Source organism: Musa acuminata, chromosome BXJ3-10 (genome assembly GCF_036884655.1).
Source record: "Musa acuminata AAA Group cultivar baxijiao chromosome BXJ3-10, Cavendish_Baxijiao_AAA, whole genome shotgun sequence".
NCBI classification, from domain to species: Eukaryota; Viridiplantae; Streptophyta; class Magnoliopsida; order Zingiberales; family Musaceae; genus Musa; species Musa acuminata.
Window position 1 is genome coordinate 23,962,970 of NC_088358.1, and position 21,935 is coordinate 23,984,904.

Here is a 21,935-nt window from a genome sequence, read left to right on the forward strand (position 1 = left end):
AGACAAAAATCAAAATATTGTTTATCTAATCATTGTGTCGAACACTTGTTAAACAATTTAAGTGTCGAACAGATGTACACAACAACATCCAAGGCAAATAATCAAAACGAATATTTGTATTATCTTTGGTGCACCGTGTGTTACTGCCGTTCCGACAGGGATATCCCGATCCCACCAACCTCAGGTGTTGGATCAGTCGACTCAAGGACGACAAGCTGATATGATGAACGGTGATGGCCGGAAGGTCCATCGATTGGTCAAATCTTATTTCAGTTTAGCAGCCGGAGTTCTTTGAGAAGAAGAAGAAGAAGAAGAAGAAGAAGAAGAGGAGTTGGATGAGGAGGTGATGCTCCAGGGTATCATGTGCGTGTCATGTCCATGGGGTAGCTGCCGAGGACGCGGAGGAAGGAACTGAACTCCTTTACTTCGGCGAGGGCGTTCTGCGCCCGCGGCTCCGCAAGGGACGCCTGGAAGTCCACGTAGAAGACATACTCGAAGTGCTTGGCCGTGCCTGCGACGCCGCCGCCGCCGCTGCCGTTGCCGGCCTCGTCTTCCATCCGGATGGGGCGCTGCCGGTGCGGCCGGCTCTCGATCTTGGTCAGGCCGATGTCGCGGATGGCGAACGCCAATAGCACCTTGGAGAGCACGGACGTGCCCTCCCGATGGCGGGCCACAAACACGATGCTCGTCTTGAACGGCCGGTCCGCCCGGGGCACGACGGGCTCCCGCGCCAGCATCACGAACCGCGTCATGTTTCCTTGGTCGTCCTGGATCCCGTCCGCCAGCACCTCCAGCCCGTAAAGCTCGGCCGCCCGCGCCGACGCAATGGCTGCCGTGTCCTGCAGCCCGTTCGCCACCACGTACTCGGCGGCCCCGGCCGTGTCGTCGAAGGCATCGCGTGCTACGTTGAGGCCCAACGCCGTCAAGGTGTGCTCGCACTCGGAGAGGGCCTGTGGGTGGCTCATGACCCGGGTCAGCTCCTCCTTGCGGACGCCCGGGAGTGCCAGGAGGCAGAGATGGACGGGGAGCTGGACCTCGCCGACGATGTGAACGCGGTGGCGAAGGAGAAGGTCGTAGTTCCGATGGATGCTGCCGCCCAGGGAGTTCTCCACAGGGAGGACGGCCCGATCGGCGACCCAGAATTCGACGGCCTGGAAGGCCACCTCGAACTGGTCGCAGGGGATGGCCTCGCAGCTGGGGTAGGCCTTGGCGGCGGCCGCCTCGCTGTAGGCCCCGGGGACGCCCTGGTACGCCACCCGGAGCTGGAACCCGTGTTTCGGGGCCGGGGACAGGTCGGCAATAGTGAGCGGCTGCGGGAGCTGGACGGGCACAAAGTCGAGGCCGGCGGCGGCGGCAGAGTAGGAGTCGTGGTCGTTCACGACGGGGCCCAGGTGGTGGCCTGCATCGCCGTCAGCATCGTGGTGCTGTGGCGGCTGCTGGGAGACGGTGGCGGCCTTGCTCGAAAGGATGGCGCAGGCGCTCTGCCAGTCGGCACGGTTGGACCCGACGGCCCCGTGGAATAAAGGGGAGGCCTCCGGCCAGTAGACGCACCGTCTGATGGGGCTCCAGCGTGTCTGTTTGGCGCTGGGGACAGTCAGAGGTATCGACTTATGGCCCGTGGTGGCAGTAGCCAGGACAGCCGCCATGGAATCTGTTGCTTACTTGCTCAGTTAACAGAGAGGTTTTGCAGCGGCAGACGAGGAGACAGAAGCCCCTCTTATACAGGAGCCGAGGGAGAAGGAGATTCTAGAAAGGGAAAAGGCTGAAGGGACGTTTGGTGGGAAGCTCTTGTGGTCAAACCTTGACTCCCACAACTGCGAAATACACGATTCCTCCTCATATCGCAACCCCTCGCGACCCTTCTCGAATCCTTCCCTCTTCGGTGTAAATTACAAGTGCAACTTCTCCTCACCCCACCCACCGAAATCAAAATTGTTGGTTGCTTCATCTTTACGCGGTTATTTACGAACCTTTGAAGCCATGCTGTCAAAGTGAGGTCAGTTAGAATGCTGCTCTTTAGCTGACTTGAAAAGGTCTATTTTTATTGCTAATGACTTGAGAAGCTGCACTCAAATGGATCATAAATGGGTTACCGCTTTCTAGTCGGACTGATTCATTTCCTCGTATTGTTGTCTCTCTTTCCTAATAGCTCACGAGGCATGCCACCACACACCGACCATTCGCACGTACATGTTCCCACGTGAAAGTAAAATTAGATATACTGGTATTGTTGGCAACCCAATTGGCAGACAGGGAGGAGGGCACACGTGTGTGTACATGTTGGACTCTCACCGCATCAAAAGATCGAGTGTCATCACAGTCAGCAATGAGGCATCTGATTCCTTGGCGCACGCGTGTGGGTGTGTGTGCCTGCCTCATCACACTCCACAATGAGGCATCTGATTCGCTGGTATGTGTTTTTTCCTTCGTTGCCACCATCTCATAAACTTCAGGTGAAGACTCCTGTACTGCTCTGCCATTAATAATAAGACACAGACATTCCATCAGACTACTGGTGCCACCTTGGTTCGTACTAGGATTACAGGACCTATCAGTATTCAATTTAAACCAATTTGTACCAGCTTTGATCCGCCTGATTTGAGAATCCAAGTCACTACTCTAAGAATCCAAGTCGGAGCTGAAATGAGAATCCAAGTCCCTACTCTACCTTGGGATGATCTAGCGGCCGATGCTCTGACTCAACCCGACATTGACTCTCTCACCTAAAAAATCCACGTCGGTGATCTTGTGTTCTCGGGATCAAATCGAGTCGTGCTAACTCCTCGATCACGACGTGAAGTTAGCACAATAATAATCTATTAGCGATAATAGATCTAATGATCATATGATTTATATAATCCATTTACATGATTTATTACATGTAAATGGAGTTCTAAGATTAAGAGAATTGCCTTAGTTGTCTAATAATGTAAACCTTGAGTTTATCATTTGCTTTCTTGTAGAGATATACATAATAATAGTACATAAAAGCAGTGGCAATTACCCATGCAGAGATATGTTCCAAGGAGATTTCAAATGACCTTAGACTTGGGAACTGGAACCATATTAGAATGTTCTCAATGCCTGCATAAGCAAGAAACTTCACAGTGGTACAGAAACAAAATCAGCTCAAATAACAAGTAGTCAAAAGACAGAAAGAAATCAACTTTTCTTGCATTAAGAATTAAGGCCGCGTTAGACTGGTCATCATACAAGGAAGAATGAAGGACTTGACTTCCTAGCAACAACGAAGATAGGTTGAGCTATCAGCCTGAGGAAAGGCAGAATGAGTCTTCATTGGGAAGATGTGATGATGATACAAGCTGTTGCATCGAAGAGGGTTTTCCCTTGACCAAGGCCTCTTTATGCAAGATTGCATTTTCCAGCGAGTGAGACACCCAGAAACAAGCAACAAGAGAAGACTAGTCCAGCAAGAAGAACAGCTAACAATAACTAATTAGAATGGATCCATCATCAGACCAGAAATTTCTGCATCTGTAGCACCACACTAACAGCAGGAGCAGCTACCGGCCAGTTGGAGAAGCCGGCACTGAAATGTAACATGATAATTTATCAACCTCATTCATGCTCGAAAACGAGCAATTCTTCTGAAAATGCCTAAGAAGATGGAGATAACTGGTGGACAAGGTGTTATTTTGGCATCCGTCCCATCCAGAACACTGCATAAGAAAAGAGAGATTCTAGATATGTACCGATTGCATCTTCATCCACCATCTATTTGATTGATAAAAGGCACTGCACAATGCTGATCATACAACAATTTCTCAGCCAAGACAACAATGGTTAATTATTTCAGCAAAGGATGGTAAATTACTTGTTGCAAAGTTGGAAGTCACAGACAAGCAAAAGAAGGTGTCGAAAACCAGCAATGCAGAATCAAGTGCATGTAGTATCGATTCAGCAAAAATGTCTTTTTTACTTGTGTTACCTGTAAATTCATATTGCCTGTGGCAGTTCCGACGCAAAAAAGATGCTTAAAATCCGATTATGGTGAACATCAATCTTCAGAAAAAAAATATTAGTGAGTAGACTCGAGGAGAATGCATAGAATCGATTCGCTGTATCCATCGATTCCTTATTTTTTGTATGGACCATTCATAGCACCATGGATCTCCATCTTCTTTGTTTTTGTCAACGATAAATAAAGGAAGCGTCTCAGTACAGATTAGAGAGACCCCTTCTTGTGATGTTCAGCAGTCATCTTGTTTAGGCCATCTGCCGATTGGTTAACTAAATTAAGCACAAATCGGACCAAAGATTTTGACAAATCTGAGCCCGATCTCATATGGATGGATTTGTTTAACAAGTGCAAATAACAAAGAAATCTATAAAATAGAAAAAATACGAGAGAAGAGAATCATACTGTAAGTAAAAGTTGGAGCAGCGAGGACAAAGTTGTTTGCTCTTTTGTGAGACTGACTTCGCTCCAGAGAGAAGGAGCCTGCAGGTTTTCTTTTTCTTCTCATCTTTTGCACCCACGAGCGAATCTACTGCGATAACAAGAAAAGTCCCACATTCACGCCAGTTCTGTTCTTTTATGACTAATTTTTTGAAACAATGGAGAGAAAGTAATACGAAACCAGCACGAGAACTCTCCGAGATTCATTACATGCTCACTAATTTGAGTTTTGGTACTAATAATGATAATAAGTTTAATCGTGTCAGAGTTGATACTCAAGGTCAGCCTAATCGTTAACACGAGCATGTAATTAAACATAGGCAACCAACATATGAAGATTAGTTAGCCGATGAAAAAGGAATAATGGACTATCATAAAACTAACTAAAGAAGAGGTATAGGTATAGCTCAACCTCGACACTTCAACCAATGTGATACTATCCGTCCACAACAACCAACAATATACGATGATAACTTGGAAGATGACAGTAAAATATATGAAAGGCATCAAGCACCACCAAGATGAAATAGACTATTGGAGGATTACCGTCTCAAAGTAGATCTCCCCAGTTTTAATGGCTACCTTAGCATTGAAGCTTTTCTTGACTAGAGTTATGAAGTAGAGAACTTCTTCGAGGTGATAGATATTCCTGATCAGAAACAAGTCAAGCTTATTGTATACAAGTTTAGAATAACAGAAGTAGACAATTAAAGATATCAATATAAATATGGTGAAAGATGAAGCAACTTCTCAAAGGAAGATTCCAACCCCAAACTATGAACAACTGTTATTCTAATAATACTAAGGCACTCGATTTGTTACCAAGTATACTAATGAATTCTTATGTATTTTAGCCATATATAACTTATCAAAGTCAGAAGACTAACAGATAGCAAGGTACATTAATGGACTGAAATTTATAATTAAAGATAGAATGTCTTTAACTTTGATATTAATAATAGATAAAGCTAGTAATATGTTATTAAAGGCTGAATGTTATTGACTCAAACTTTAATTACTATTTGGCAATTCTCTACCCTGACAACATGACCTATTATTAACAAAGAAAAATAAGCTATAACTAAGTCAATATAATTTGAAAATCAAAGCACAAATATCGGAGGAGCAATAAGATAAGATAAGCTAAGTATAGCTTGACTACTATAAACAATTTATATGCTTGACCCTAGGTTAGAAAGTGTTTCAAACGTAGGGAGTCTTGTCATAGTTCCAACGAGTATTGTGCTTGTAAAACTGTCAACCCTGCATTTATAAAAATGATTTTGAAAAAAAAGGAGATGTCCGATACGATTAATGATACTGACAATGCTGAAATAGTAGAGGAAGAAGGGGAATACGTCGCATGCATTGTAAAAAGATTATTACTCATCCCAAGGCAAGAAGATCCATCTCAGCTCAAGAAATTCTCACTCTTAATACATCATTAATAACAAAATATATGTATTGATTATAGACAATAAAAGCTGTGACAACATAATATCCAAATAACTAGTGAGATACTTCAAATTATAGACAAAAGCTTATTTAATACCATACAACCTAGGGTGGATTAAAAAAGACTCAACTGTCACTATAATTGAGATATATAAAAGTTTTTCTCTTAATTGGGAAAAGCTGAGGAAGTTATATACGAGATAGTTAACTTAGAAGAAATATGTCTATGTATTTTGGTGGAACGAGAAAAAGATTATCATTTTACCGACTAATAAAAATAGATAAATCTAATATTTCTAAAGTGGAGGGGAAGTTTTTCTAATCCATTTTCAACTCTATATAAGAATTCATTACTAGTTATAAAGAAATAAGAGTTTGCTCTAGTGGAGGGACAAGAGTCACCCTTGAAAAGATACCGGATAGACTTATGAGAGATATTTAGCATCAAATTAATTTGGCTCCAGGAGCAAGTCAACCAAATTTATGTCACTATGAACTCAAAGAGAATAAAATGTTGAGAGAGAAAGTATTCAAGTAAAAAAAAAGAGATTATGATGTACTTGCAAAAAGAGATATATCTCATGAGTACTTATAATAAATTGAAACCTAAGAAGTATGGTTCCTATAAGGTCTTTAAAACATTAATAACAATGCTTATATGATTAATTTACTAGATGATTAGGTGATCACAATGATCTCCAATATTTCTAAATGAGAATCTATTATATATAGACATATACTCTAGAGAGCGAGTTTTTTATTAAATAGAGAGGACTAAGAATAAGCCAAAAATAAATTATTTTTAAAAAGCAAGTTATCCACTTATCACTTTTATTTATTTAACAATATTAATTTTTATATTTTATATTTTTTTCAATAGTCCCACATTGCTAGTTAACTAATTTTAAAGGTCTAAAACTAGTATAAATAAATACCTCCTCTAAGCCTATAAAAACATCAAAAAAATAATATTTTTAGATATTGTAAAGGTTTTCTTCATATTTGATTTTTCGTCCTTTTTGTTAAATCATTTTACTATAATTCTTTCTAATAGTAATTTTTTATTTTGTTTTTGTTCTACATGCTTAGGGTCTTGTCATGGCTGGTTTCGTTCCACAGGGCGAAAACCCCTCCTCATTTCTATTGTTTCCTTATCGAAGGAACATGTGTTCGATCGGAACTCCACCTGACTCACCAGCATGTCAAGGTGTATTGATGAGTCGGCTTCTAAGAGTTAGATCATGGTTGAGCCAAAATTTTGTGCCAAAAGAGAATCAGATGATATTAGATTGAACTCGGATCCAAATTTAAAGGGATAGATGGCTAAAGAACAAACCAGAATCTGATTAAGGATTCAAAATTATTGCTCCAATTGATTATGAAATTGCAGGCACATCAATATCTAATTTTTACCAGTATCAAAGTTCAAAAACATAAACCGCCAATGGGTAATGAAAAATATAAGTATTCTTTCTTGCTTCCTAGGTTAAATGCTTAAGAAATATTAACTGTTGGGGGTGAACAACTTTGAGCCGTGGCCTCGGGGCCGACGCGGCTCGGTTCGGGTTCGGATGACGAGGATCTTCCTGGGGATGTTCCTCGGGACGGCCAAGGCGATCGGCTGCGGTGGTCCGGTCGAGAGTGGGTTGTCGTTTTCTCGGGGAAGGGGCTCCTCGCTCGGGTGTTCGGTGGGAGGCTTCCGTCTTCGCACTTGCACACAGGTCGGGTCGGTGGCTCGGCCCGACCCCTCCGACGATCAAGTCAGATGATGTGGAGAGGTCTTTTGTGTGTGTGTTCAGTCCTCCTTTCCGTTTAGCATACACGGGTATTTATAGGGAAGCTTACTGTGCCTGATGTGCCCTCTTGTAGGAGCAGGTAGCGTCTGGCGTTGGCGTCGCGTACGAGATCGAGCCCGGACAGGATGTTTAATGTGCCTCGATCGACGTTTCGATCCGTTTGACTAGAACGAGATGAGGCGTGATGTGTCATCTGGGGCAGGTGACGTCAGCCCCAGTCTTGTCGTCATTATTACCCTCATAAAAAAAAGGAGATTTATTAGATATATATATATATATATATATATATATATATATATATATATATATATATATATATATATTAAAAAAGAGAGAGAGAGAGCAAATAAGTTTGTGGAAATAAAGCAGTTCGATCGAGGGTTGTGGAAATAACAACTAATGACGATCCAGGGGAGTCTCCACTGTTTGTTATGAAGGATGAATCCATGGCGGGACACTCTGTACGTCTGATTTTGGAAAGACGATGAGAGGGGATGTCAAAGGCCATGCCATCGGAAGACGAATCGAAAGGTACAGCCGGTTCGTCTTCCTGGGTTTAGGCGCCCTCTTGCTTGGTCATGTAAGGAAACAAGAGATGTGACGAGGGGATTCCTCTCCGTGGAACGAAACCAGCCGTGACAAGACCCTAAGCGTAGAGCTCGCCGAAAAGAGGTTTTCGTTTGTTTCCTTTCTTTTCAATGTTTCGAAAAATTAGTCGTAGAAGAAGCAGAACTCAATGGTGTTTTTGTTCTTGCAATAGTAGATTCTCTCATGGGTGAAGAAGATAGAGAAGAGGAAGAAGAACCTGCAGGCACCTTCTCTATGGAGCGAGGTAAGTCTCGCAGCAGAGCAAACATCTTTGTCTTCGCTGCTCCATCTTTTATTTACCTGTATGATTCTGTTGTTGTTTATTCTATGGATTTCTTTGTTCTTCGCACTCGTTAGATAATCCATCCGCAAAAAACTCAAACTCGGGCTCAGATTAGTCAGTCTTTAGTCCTAGTTGTGTCTGATTTGATCATCCGATCGGCACACGGCCTAAACAAAAAGGTTTCTCTCTAATCTAAACTGAGGGACTTCATATGTTTTCTTGGACAAAAACGTGAGGGAAAAAAAAAGATGCAGATCCGTAGAATATGTTTAGTCAAACATGGTTTAGCAATGAAGACGAATCAATTCTGTACATTCTCCTGGAGTCAGTATGATCATTCCATTTTACAGAAAGAAACAAATGTTACACATTGATGTTTTTCTGAAAAGATTGATGTTAAGCATGATCGGATTTTAAGTGTCTTTTTGCACCGGAAATGCTACTTGTGAGGGTCAAAAGTTTAACAGGCAACACAAAGTCACAGGTAATACAGGCAAAGTCACATTTGGACTGAATCAGATAGTACATGCACTTAAATCTGCATTGCTTGTTTCGACACTTTCTTTTGATTGTCTCACCAACTGTGGTTTGAGACTGCTAGTCTGCCTCTCACTAGAGCGAGTCCAAGGCAAAGAGCGCAAGTATCACAAGAAAAAAAGAAGAATAGGAGAGAGGTTAGATGGACAAGAACAAACCTATGACTTCAACTTTGCAACAAGCAACTTCTAAAACTTGTTTGAGACAACTAAAGCTACAACAATGTAGTTTTACCATTGCATGATATTCTATTATCCATTTTCATATATAGCTTCTGGCAGAATCATGTGAGGGGAGAATTCTAGATGCTTAATTATTAGGGCTACACCATAATATTTTATTTGATCAAGATTTCATGTAGCTGCTGGATGTGTATAATATATGTATATATGTGTGTGTATATATAGTTTTAGATCCTGTCAATTATTATTTTGTAATGCATCTGCCTTTAACTACCACAAGGTTGCCTGTACTGCATCCACAACTATCCTCTTCTGAAAAAGGAACGAAGAAAAAAATGAGATTTTTGTTGGTGAAATAATTAACCATTGTTGTCTTGGCTAAGAAATTGTTGTATGATCAGCATTGTGCAGTGCCTTTTATCAATCAAATAGATGGTGGATGAAGATTCAATCGGTACATATCTAGAATCTCTCTTTTCTTATGCGGTGTTCTGGATGGGACAGATGCCAAAATAACCTTGTCCACCAGTTATCTCCATCTTCTTAGGCATTTTCAGAAGAATTGCTCATTTTCGAGCATGAGGTTGGTAAATTATCATGTTACATGTCAGTGCCAGCTTCTCCTACTGGCTGGTAGCTCCTGCTGTTAGTGTGGTGCTACAGATGCAGAAATTTCTGGTCTGATGATCCATTCTAATTAGTTCTTGTTAGCTGTTCTTCTTGCAGGACTAGTCTTCTCTTGTTGCTTGTTTCTGGGTGCCTTACTTGCTGGAAAATGCAATCTTGCATAAAGAGGTCTTGGCGCCCGTGTTTTTTTATCAAATCCTCTCACACAAACAAATCCTGCAAAACATTATTACTCACAAATAAGTACATAATCACTGTTAGTTATTCTCTTCTTGACAAGATAATATCTGCCTAATGAGGGAAAGGATTCAGCTAGCAGGTCAGGACACTGTAAGGATATGTGTCATCGCCATTGCATGAAAACATCTTATCATCAAATAAATCTTAGATGTGGCTTATCGCCATTGCAAGAAAAAAACTCTTCTATGTAACAATTTGTATCTCATCTTGCCAATGAAGACTCATGCTGTCCTTTAGGCAGATAGTTCAACCTATCTTGTGTTGCCCATGTCCTCTAAAGTAATTGTTGCCAGGAAGTCCTTCATTCTTCATTGTGCAACCAGTCTAACCGGCCCTTAGTTCTTAATGCAAGAGAAGTTGATTTCTTTCTGTCTTTTGACTTGTTGTTGTTTGCCCCATTTACTTCAAGAGGAGCTGATTTTATTTCTGTACGACTATGAAGTTTCTTACTTATGCAGGCATTGAAAACATTCTAATATTGGTTCCAGTGCCCAAGTATAATGTTTTATGAACTCTCCTTGGAACATATTTTTACATGTGTAAATGCTACTCCTTTTATGTATTATGAATTCTCTACATAAAAGCAACTGATTAACTTTGGTTTACATTATTAGACAAATAAGACAATTCTGTTAATCTTACACAACTCCATTTACGTGTGACATGACCACAGCAGGTTAAATCTCATAGATAAAGAATTAAGGAATGCAAGTGCAGAATGCAACCTAGGAATCTTGTTTTCAACAATTCTCAATAAGCTTCATTATACCATCTTAAAATAGTAGGATAAGTTTTCTGAAGTTCTACATGGATTCCCTATCAATTGGGAATATCAGTACAAATGCATGAACATGCAACAAATCTACACCTGAGCTTTCCAAATTGATGCACAAATATACAAATGGTCACCCTAATGGTGTATCAATCTTTCAACTGGTAACTTTGATGTCAATAACCAGTCAATCTTCATGCCACTTGAAGGTTCCCAAGATTAAACCTATCCACTTATTATACATATATTTCACAGAGAAAAAAGATTCCTCTTTTATGAAAAGGAAAATTTATTGTTCTTGTGCAGACATTATGTACTAAAATACAAGCGCATCCTATGCATGGAAAATCTGATGTCACTAAGGGCATTTTCATTACCTATTCTTGTTACTTCTGTTATATGATTTCATTTCTTTAATTTCTTAGAAAAGGACCAGAAACAAAAATTAGCAATTATCATGGCATACCTCTCCAGAAACAAAGTTGTATCTCTTCAGTTGTTAGACCTGACAAGCGTAGACAATTAGGAGAAAATGTTAGCCTCTTCGTTCTAGTTGCTTGACCATGAACCTGTAATGATCACTGTATTTACTATTTATACCCTTAAATATTGTCGGTACTGAAGTTCCAAAATAAACTGTCCTCCTAGGCAGGTTCCATATCCACTCCCTGGGTACGTCAATTGGGTTACGGCTTGAATCATGATCTGCAAATACCTGCATTGATGCATTGGCTCTGAGCAATTTTGGTAAAAATGGTAGCAACCATGAAAATATATTTATTGATATGTCATCATAAGCCAATCTTACCACTCTAGGAGGAATGTGACTAATTTTATCATCAGAAACATGTTTCAACTCACCTCGTTAACTTGGAAATAGGTCCCATTGAGTGGAAAACTTCCTTTCATTGCTGTCCGACATGGAATCTGTTTGTGACAATATTTCATAGGGACAATGAGCTAATACCAGTGTCTATTAGAAATTGCAATAATTACATTCATGATCATTTTCTTCTTTTCTTTTTTTCTGTGTCTGTCAATGAGATCTATAACAGTAACTGATACTGAAAAGAAACAAAAGAGAGTGCAAACATTACCAAAATTGTCCCTCTGACAATTTGTGCCTGTGCTTCTCGTCTACTATTGCAGGTAAAGCATGTGGCCATGTTGCAAAACACACCTGTTTCTAGTGCGTCGCAAGACGCTTTTGGTGGTTCTGTTGATTGTGCAGTCTCACCTGATTCACATTTTTCACATTGTCACGAGATCAGGTGCATTCTCCTAACTGTAGCCAACAATCAGTAAAAGATTCTTGCCTGGGGTCCATATGGCCAGAAGATATGAAGAAGGATCATCTGGTTCTCTTGGATCCAGCTGTGACACATATTAGGAGATGATATTAGTAATGGATGAAGTTTCATATAAACTGGTCTGACAAAGGAACTCACTCCGTCCAAGAGGGGGTGTGAATCTGGAAGTTCATATCTGTAACAAGGAAAAAGGATAAGTTTCACTATTTAACTCGATAGACATCTACCATCAGATGAAACCAATTTGACTATGCCTACAAATCACAATTCATCTCTAACAAGTTGGTATCTAGCTACAATACCAGTAAGCTTCTGGATTATGTACTTACACATGATGCTCTGTTCGTAGGCGGCTGACATTTTTAAGCTTGGGCATGGGAATTGAAGCAGCCTCTGGATTAATAGCGACTAAAGCCTTGGACATGTCAATATCTTGAAGCTCCATGTTGTTTGCTTGCATATAGTTATGTAAGTTTTGTGTGAACTCCTCAATATTTAATTTAATAGTAGGAATTTCCTCAGGATCTTCATAGAAAGCATCCTCGATTGCTCTTTCTTCTGTTTGAATGCTTTCAGGTTCTGGTGTTGCTGGTTCTTCAATGATAGGCTCACAGTTCTCAGAAACAACTCTTTCCTGTAAGTTGCTAATTCCCTCCAGCTGAGGTATATTTGTTGGATTGAGAGCTGGTACATGATCCTTTTCATAGGCAATGGGTACTGTGGAACTCACTAAACTTTTCTCATCTGGTCCTGGGAGTGCTAGTCTTGCACTGGAACATGGATTAGTGCATTTAGTAAATTGCCTTCTCCATCTTAATAACTAGAAATGTAATGCATCTAGATGAAATATTGTCTATATAAGCTGCAGATTTAAATTGTCCTAAGTAGGAGTTTTCAAGTCAATGCATGCCTAGATTCTGATGTATTGTGTCTTTAATCAAAGACATCTTTATTCTTAACTGCACAAAGCTTAGGTCCAATGTTCACTCAAATTCATCTTTGGATATTTTTGCTTGTGGAAAAAGGTTGAGAATCTCTCCAATCTTTTTCCAGATGTCTATGATGGTATACTAATGAAGCACTTTTTAGGGATAATGCAAAAGACATGCTTCTTTGCTGTGTGTTAATCACCTATTTAGTTACACACACATCAAATTTCCATATGGTTTAGACCCCATAAAAATATTTCATAGGGCCAAATATACCTCACCCAATCTGAAGGCAATATATGTTTTTCCGATAACAAACCTGGCATATGCGCTTGCAAAATGTTTGCATTCTCCTCTCATTGGGCATGCATTGCAGTTAGGCTTGCTCTTAGTACAGAAAACCTGCACAAAACTCATACTATCAGTATCTGTATCTAAATAAGACTAAATCTGAATGTGAATATGGATTTTGTCCTGACTAATCAACCAGCATTACCTTCCCAAAAGTTATCATTTGATAATGTAATTCATACCTGCAAATTCAAGAACATAGATTTTATTGAGTGAATCATGAAGTGCATAGTTAAAGTGCTTTAATAGTAAGTTTGCAAAATACTCAAGTCTATCCTGTTAGCTGATTCCCCATTTAAAAATCTTGGTAATTAGAATAAAAGTTCTGGAAGATTGTCTTGTTCACTAGTAACCTGTCAAAATAGCTCATTTGGAGCAGGGTTTGAAACTTACAAAGTCCGTTGATCAAGCTTACAGAGCCGCGGCCAAAGGTACTTCTGAATGGTCTCTAACATAGGGTAGCTTTGCAAGCAAAAAAGAAGGGGTAAGACTTCTTTTGAAAATTTAATGATTATTATTGAAAATTGATCAACATTAACATACAGCTCTAGTAGATGCAACTGAAGGGACTCGGGCAACGGTTGTAGTGGTACCCATCCCAATCTTACACATATACGACCAACATTGGTATCAACCTGCAAAGATGGAATACCTGGTAAGATAGCTTTTTTGCATTTAAACCCTGCTTAGTAGTTCATGAAGATAGAGCACTTACTGGAAAAGCTAGATGCTGAAGCGTCAAAAGTCGCACACATTCCACACTCTTGAGTCCTAATCCTCGTACGCTGAGGAGGTAGTTCCTGAAATCCACACAAGTTATAGTTGGTTTGGCTTTCATGTGAAAGACATTCTCTTTCCTACAAAGCCTAACAATACCCACATCAAATGACTCTTATTCCAGCAAAGTGATTCTGTGGACACTACTATATTTTTAACTCTCAAGGCCCATAGTTCTTTGACAAATTGATTGCTCAAACTAGCTGTTTATTTCATCCAGTCACATTGTGTCATTTTTGCTTCTTTTCAAGATTTTAGGCCCTTATTTAAGATAGAACTAATAATTGGCAGTCAGAGACAGAGCAATACAGACAGGCTGTATAACATCATTTCCTTTCATGGATCATTTTTTTTTTCATCCACTAGGTTTTTAGTCAAATCAAAATCTCCATTCACTTAGAAGGATTAAAAAACATTTCTTAAAAAAAACAGAAAATTGCACATAAATCTATTTTGACTCTTTGAAACTAACAGCACATTTAGCATCTCAAGTTTCATATGGTTATATGTGGCATTAAGTTAATATCAAGCAGCCATAATACTAGCATATTGATCTTACTTTGCTTTATCTGGTTCAACTTCCCTTAACCATTCCAGATCAATGCTTCCATGATCTCTAACCAGTCTATTGAGAAATTCCTGCAGATGACAAAAATCAGTATAAATCAACATGATGACAACAAAAGTTCTGGTAATTTTTTTGTTTAACAGACCTTGATCCGCTCTGCCAGCATATTGTTCATTCCCCTCTCTCTAATGGTCTCTGATATTTCATTTACTTCAGCACACCTTACTGCTTCCCAGTTAACTGAATCCATGGTGTCATGGATTCTCTCCTTTTTGGTGCCATCTCGATTCACCTCTTTTCGCAAACTGTCCCAGTCATAGTTCTTCTTTCTTTCATTTTCATCCTTTAACTTCTCTTTTGACTTTCTTTTTGGTGTTTCAGCTGAAATCTTTTTAGAAACATATGCATCATCCTTCAAGTCTAATTGTACTTTCTCAGAAGCTTCCAGTGGATTCCCATTATTATGCAAATTTGGAAAATTTTGCTGGTTGTCAGAATTCTGCTTCAGAAGTTGAAACTGAACTGCCTGTTTCGTGCTTTCAACTTCGAATTGCCTTTTCTCGTCCTTCTGAAATTTTACTATATTATCATCTGGTAAAAGCGAGTATTTCTGGGAAATGGATTCGCACATGGGGGCTTCATTTATGTCTGTCTGAAGGTTACCAGGACAGCAGAACTGCTTTATAAGGAATGATTCTGCTTCTGGACTAGCTGAAGGTTGTATAAAGTGTTTGTATGTTGGTGCATATATATCAACTGCAGGTAGAGATCTAGGGATTGCTGCCAAATTCTGCTGTCTTAGAAGTTCAGAGATATTGCCTACTGAATGCTCACTTGATGACTCCATTTTTCCAAAGTTGCTTGTGGTTTTTTCCCCAGAACTTGAATCTTGATTAAATATGCTTTCATCACTGAGTGCATTGACACACTCCATTACCACCAATCCTGAACTTGATGATTCGTGGAAGTGATGAGGCAATGGAAGAGAAGCAGATATACTTGCCTCAACAAGATTTGCATCTTGAAGATTGGTAATAGATGTTGACATGGATGACTTTACATCTCTGAGATTACCTGAGACATCCAACACAGAGTTTAGAAGCTCTGTAAATGAAGTCGAATTGGCCATATTGTCACATACACTTTGAATTGTCACATTTTCTACTCTAATGCTTGACAAGGAGTTTATTCCAATCGGATCAGCTGTCTGAACTGGGTTTTCTGAAAAATTTTGTGAAGAAACAACAGAGTTTTGTGACGAACCAGCGTCCTCCACTGACCATCTGTCTTCAGCCTCTGCTACACTTGCACTTCCTGTAAGGGTGACTGGCGTGCCTGACTCAGTATCAGGTGATTCATGACTGACGTCTGTTACTGTATCCTTTGAGTCCAGATAGACTTTTGAATAGTCAACTACTTTTCCACTAATATTACTTCCAAATGATTCATTACTGTTTGCAGTTTCATTGTCTCCTACAATCACTAGAGAACTTGGATCATGCAACTCTTTATCTGATATCTGTCCTTGCCATTCGTTGGTGTTGCCATCAGGGGTTACAATGCAGCTACCTTCATGCTTGATACATGAATCCGTTTCTTGTGCATTGGTTTCTGAACCATGGCATCCTGACAGAGGGAATCTTGCAGCAAGTGCCATGAAGGCAGAGCTGTGAAGATCAAAAAGATTATCAATGGAGTATGAAGGTGAAAGCAGGAGTAAATAGTTATTACTAAAATGTCTAATTTGCATCTGCATATTTCATTTACCATCCAATCTTGATATTTTACTTTACCTTGATAGATGGTCTGAAACATTCTGGGTAAGAAAGACACCAACAACCGAGTCCACAACCGAACCTTTCCACTTAGAGAAACGCCTATCCCCTGCATTAAGAAACACCACAAGAAGTAAAATTTATAGGAAATGAAGTAGAGGAACAAATCATGGTCAGTAGCTGGTAAAGTATCACAGATGAAGATTTAATGTTATTGCACTGTCATGTCTATTTTATATTATCACGTAGAGCTATAAAAAGTGGTTTATAGTCAGTACAAATATGTCAGATATATATATATATATATATATATATATATATATATATATATATAAAATTCTTGCAGCATAAAATTTAGCTGGACATATGATATAATTGATGACTGAGAAAAGAAGCAACAGTTCGTCATACATTACTCTTAAAATCCTGTAAGGAAAACCTTTAGCACAAAAGGACTTATATAGGAAACAACCAAGAGTAAGCACATCATAGTAATCTTATCAGAAGCCTTTGTTAATGAAGCAAAGGCAAAAATAAATGCTGACCTATAAAAACACCACCAGAATTTGTTAGAATCTAATGGAAAGTTTGTCATGAAGTCTTTTAAGGTAAAAAGCCATATTGAAGTGTAAACAATGTTTACCACACTCAGGAAGGAAAGATAAATACTCCTAAAACATAGAGAATTTTAGTAAAACCAATAGTATGACTTTTATTGTGGTGCACAATCTGATGTTGTTTCAGATTATTATAAATTATGTCTTTCTTCAGGGATCTTGTACTATGTTCCATCACTATTTAGATGTTTTCAGCAGTGCATTTTTGTTCAAGATTCACTCCAAGTTGAACATCACAGCACTACCATGGTTGTATTGGCATTAGAGAAGAGAACTAATGAACTGGGACCACTTAAGCATATTGATCCCTCGATATGCAGAAATTTAGATAGAAACTTTGATAATATACAGAAGTTAAGAGTTCGAGTGATACCTTGGACAAGATGCATTCGTGCAATGAATGAATCTACCCGTCCACAGAAAACTCGCCTTTCTTCTGCCCACCATTTCTCTTTTTCACGTTCTGTTCCATCACCCACTTCACCGCCTTCTTTGCCCATCAGAAGATTCCAGACCCTGTTTGTCTCAGAATCTAAATCAACCTTGGGTCGAGGGCGACGTCTTTTAGCAAGATCAAATAGGCCCCCATATGGAATAATCACACCAGCTCCTTCATAAGGGACGATAGCATTCTGTGTTTTAGCTGTATCAGCCTTATGGAGCCCATTTATTGTCAGATGTCTTAACTTCCAAATGATATCATCTAAGGGATCTCCATATAATACTATTGCTCCAGGATTTAAGCAACTACCACTAGAGGTATGTGAAACTTCCGTTCTGAAATCTTGTGAAATTAGTGAAGTTGCCTCCGGAATCTTTTGACCAGGACAATTCTTGAATCTACATGAAGCAGCCACTTGTCTTTGAAATTCTACTTGGTTGGCATTTATCAGATGATTGACAAGCTGCACTTCTTCCTTTCTTTGTTGCTTTGTTCTCGTTCTTGATTTGTTGCTTACCACTTGGTTTTGCATGCAGGTTAGGAATTCATGATTCTGACTTTGTCGACCATCAGTACCTGAAAATGGCTGAGGAGGAGATGAGAGCTTGTTATGGTCCATGGCATACTGTCCAGTTTGGTTCCCATGTTTTCTTATATGGCCAAAGTTCACCGAAGAACTCAACGAATTAGCAGAATGCAGTTCAAAGGGTGGCTCTGATCTCTTTGCTGCACTGTTTATGGTTTCATAAATTGCTGGCACATCTTCTGCTATTAGCTGTCTTTTGGGGCCCATTAAGTTTTGTGGATCAGCTGAAGTAAAAACTTCAGCAGTATTTGCCTCCCTCTGGTGTGTTATAAAATCATTCAAAGGCATGCATGTGAAAGCAGTAGCAGATGTGAGTCCATTTTCATGCTCGATTCTTTGCTTCTTGTAACCCTGAGATGCACATGGATCATTGCAAGTTGCACCATGTAATTCACCTAGTCCATCGACCCTGTCACAGGCATGCATGAACTGTGTATTTGTCGAATTTGGAACATCATGATCGAGAATATGGTTGTTTTGTGTCCTGAGCAGCAAATTTGGTGTTTCATGCGAGGCGAACTGATTTATATGAGCTTCTTGAGATCTATCTGGATTGGAAGTGATCCTAAGGAAGTTCTTCCTAGCTAGTTTCTTCAAGTTCTCCCTTTTGTAAGGCCGAGGAGGTGTTGTTGGATTTTCTGGCATTGTTCTACATTCACCTAGAATCTGATCAGCTCTCACTGTTTCTCTTCTATTATGTTGAGGACGTGGGATTGGATTTTCCACGAATCTTATGTACTCATTTGCAACTTTATCTCTTGCACTGTGGAGGACAACTGGATCCCCTGGTGCGAGGTTGTCTGCCGCTGCCACTGCTCGAGCATAATGTAAGCTCGGAGCCACATCTATGCTGATGGTGTTGCCCCCCACAGTGCATGACTCTTGAGCTTGAGATCCTGCATTGTTTGCAAAATTCAGCACTGATTCTGGAAATCCACCTCTGGCTTTTGGAGCCTCTGCATCAAAGTTCAGACATCGTCTAACTGATTTAGTTCCATGACTACTCTCTGGATCTGCAGTTACCCCTGGTATGCTGAGGGGATTGTCTGAAGAGTTCTCAATTTTTTTCTTACGCACATACTTCCTCTTGCCGGAGGGGTTGTCTTCTTTATTCTTCACAGACCTTCGAACTGATTTGGTCCCGTCCATGCTGCCTGGAGCAGCAGCTTCTTCCTCTGGCTCACCGGAGGGGTTCTCAGAGGCCACCTGAACTTTGTTCCTTCGCACATACTTCCTCTTACCGGAAGGGTTTACGGGCTTGGGAGTGGCTGGCTTCGGAGTTCTTTTCGGTTTGCCTTCTCGGATGACCTTGGGCCTGTGCTTCTTCCTTTTAGGCTTCTGCCGTGGCGTCTTGTTCAGGTCGATGCCGTTGTTTTCTACGTTGCCTTGTGCCTCTGCATTCAGCGGCCGATCGATGCCTTCTTCAGATGTGACAACTGCCCTCGTTTCGGGTTGCTGTTGCTGGGAGAGGACCACTTCAAATGACATTACCGTGGTTAAAGAAGATGATGGTGCTACAGGATCCTCCGAAAAGCAAAGTTCGACTTGGTTCGCGACCGGGGCTTGCGGCCTCCCTGCCTCCTCTCCGCCGGGACTATCGTCCACCAGGTCGATGACTTGAAGAGGCAAGCCATCTTGCACGAGCTTATTTTTCTCCAGACTCACTGGGGTGCGTGGATATTGCATCAAATCTCTCGTAGCATAGCTTACTGTTTCCTCCCAGGAGGAATTAAGATTTGGAAGAGCACTCATGGTTAATTCATCTGCAATAATTCAAGCTGAGAGAATCAATCTACTTAATTCGTAGAAGAGGAGAGCAGTTGGTCAGGTGGAAGAGAGACTCACTCTGTGCTCCCATAATGGGGCTAAGATTACAACAAGAAAGGCTTGAGTTCAGCAACACCTTTCCATTCAGCAACAACTGGTTCGCAGATTCAGGCATTCTGTGGCCGCCTTCGATCTGCGAAAGCATGAGCGGCGTGAAAAATGGGACCTTGCTCGCGGCGGCGGCCGCTTCGGCAAAGGCCATCAGGTTCATGTGAGGCGTCTGCGTCCATCCGTCGGAGGGATTGCCGAAAACGGACATGCCCGGCCCCAGCCCCAAATTGTAATTGCTGACTTGGGGGTCATGGATTTGGCCGGAATAAGCCAATGCCGCCGCCTCGTCGATGGTGTTGAGATCCTGCAACCGGCCGACATAGCCCGCCGCACTGGAGGCATTCGATCCCGAGAAAAGGGCGTCCTGCGAGAAGCCGCCACCGTCGCTTCCGTTCAAGACGTCGAGCCAGCTCGGCGCTGGCGGTGCGTGGCTTATCTGGCCATGGCCGGGGACGAGTGTCCTCCTCGCCGGGACGGGCTTTGCCGGCGTAATTGGCGCCCAAGGACTCTGGATCTCGAAATCCTGCTCTTGCCAAAGAGGAACTTCTCGATTGAAGTCCATCCCCAGGCGACAAGCTCGGTTCTGACACCTCAGTCTTCGCCGAGAGCTTCAGATCCCATCGTCTCAAGCCACGCCGCAGCAGATCTCACTCCATCCCTGCCTTCCCCTCTCCAAGTGATGCCTCCGAATGAAGATAGGCAAGAAGGAAAAGGGCACGGAAGGAAGGGAGCGTTGGGGTTTCCTCAATGCTTCTTGTCCTGGAAACAGAGGAAGATGGAAAGAGTAAATAGACGATCAAACCTGAATCTTGACACTATCTCTGCACTTAAAGGCCACAAGATCTCCCCACCAGGAGTCCCGCTCCCTCTGTCTCTCTCACGCACACAGATTTAAGGCAAAATGGGGAAATCTGTATCAACTTGGAAAACAGTAAAACAGATTTATGTCAAGCAAATTCGGACAACCGGCAGATGAAGCAAGGAGGAGAAATCGTGAAGATGAATCAGGAAGGAAGGTCAAAAGAAACCAAAAGCGAAAAGAATAATCGGAGAAAAATGAGAGGAAAACAGCAACTCGATCCGGCAGTTTCTTCCCCACACAGACCACCACGGAAGGAATGGCGAACGCCTCAGAATCTCACCCGGTCGAAAAATCTCGAGGTTCTTCACCCCCTTCGCTCTCGAATCTCGCAGGGGAATGAAGATACGAAAAGAAGGAGAAAAGAATTAACTGCATCAAATCTCGAGGTTCTTCGCCCCTGCGAGAAATAGGGAAAAAATAAAAGCAATTACTTGTGGATTTTTGCAGGAAATTCTTCCGAGAGAGAGAGAACAATTAAAGCAAGACGAAAGAAAACGCACTTCTTCTTCACTCTACATAGCGGAAGCCATTCAATGCAGGTTGCGAAGGCGGAGGAAAAGATTACGAGTGTAGAGCAGGAAGGATCGAGGAGAGATGAGAGACCAGAGGGGGAAGGAGGGAAGGGGGGGAGGGGGGGGGGAAAGAGAGGGAAGACTCGTTCTTGCTGTTCCTCTTCTTCTTATTAGAGTCAGCCTTTTTCCAACTCGCTCCTTTGGTTCCTATCTTTGTTTTTGTTTTTGTTTTCGTCTTCTTCGTCGTCGCCGTCGTCGTCGTCGTTATTTGATAGCGTAATAGTTATAATGATAGGAAAATACATAGCCACCACCACTTATAACGTAGTCTGCAATTAGACAAAGGGAATTTACCGTTGGATTGGTAACTCAAAATAAATATTAAATATAAGTAAATAGAACTGTGGAAACTGATGCTCGTGAGAGTC

At 41.2% G+C, this 21,935-nt stretch overlaps 2 protein-coding genes across 3 annotated transcripts; both read right to left on the bottom strand.

The window, feature by feature from the left end:
• LOC104000787 (arogenate dehydratase/prephenate dehydratase 6, chloroplastic-like) lies at window positions 1-1,768 on the bottom strand. The gene has a single exon (XM_065171231.1). It carries the CDS (start codon window positions 1,644-1,646, stop codon window positions 360-362), a length of 1,287 nt encoding a protein of 428 aa, XP_065027303.1. The 5' UTR covers window positions 1,647-1,768; the 3' UTR covers window positions 1-359.
• A 7,818-nt stretch (window positions 1,769-9,586) lies between these two features.
• Window positions 9,587-21,652, bottom strand: LOC135650791 (protein ROS1A-like). Of its 2 annotated transcripts, XM_065170388.1 has the most exons (20): window positions 21,496-21,652; window positions 21,276-21,392; window positions 20,101-20,892; window positions 17,601-20,018; window positions 16,629-16,719; window positions 14,981-16,502; window positions 14,827-14,906; window positions 14,206-14,290; window positions 14,034-14,125; window positions 13,884-13,952; window positions 13,636-13,672; window positions 13,459-13,541; window positions 12,540-12,980; window positions 12,349-12,385; window positions 12,217-12,274; window positions 11,998-12,137; window positions 11,762-11,827; window positions 11,501-11,615; window positions 11,367-11,405; window positions 9,587-10,104 (listed from the first exon to the last, which is right to left on the bottom strand). In XM_065170388.1, the coding sequence occupies exons 3-20, from the start codon at window positions 20,693-20,695 to the stop codon at window positions 9,959-9,961; spliced, it is 6,114 nt and encodes a 2,037-aa protein (XP_065026460.1). In that variant the 5' UTR covers window positions 20,696-20,892; window positions 21,276-21,392; window positions 21,496-21,652; the 3' UTR covers window positions 9,587-9,958. The 2 variants fall into 2 exon arrangements, with proteins under 2 accessions (XP_065026460.1, XP_065026461.1); XM_065170389.1 differs by lacking the exons at window positions 21,276-21,392; window positions 21,496-21,652 and adding an exon at window positions 20,985-21,251.
• Window positions 21,653-21,935: the final 283 nt, after the last annotated feature.

What these genes read in the sequence shown, in the direction of transcription:
- LOC104000787 (XM_065171231.1), bottom strand. Translation starts at nt 1,646, where the DNA reads ATGGCGGCTGTCCTGGCTACTGCCACCACGGGCCATAAGTCGATACCT.
- LOC135650791 (XM_065170388.1), bottom strand. Translation starts at nt 20,695, where the DNA reads ATGGACTTCAATCGAGAAGTTCCTCTTTGGCAAGAGCAGGATTTCGAG. An exon ending in TTTGCAAGCGCATATGCCAG is followed by an intron (nt 12,981 to 13,458) that starts GTTTGTTATCGG and finishes TCCATGTTCCAG; the next exon opens with TGCAAGACTAGCACTCCCAG. An exon ending in TCTGGCCATATGGACCCCAG is followed by an intron (nt 12,138 to 12,216) that starts GCAAGAATCTTT and finishes AATGTGAATCAG; the next exon opens with GTGAGACTGCACAATCAACA.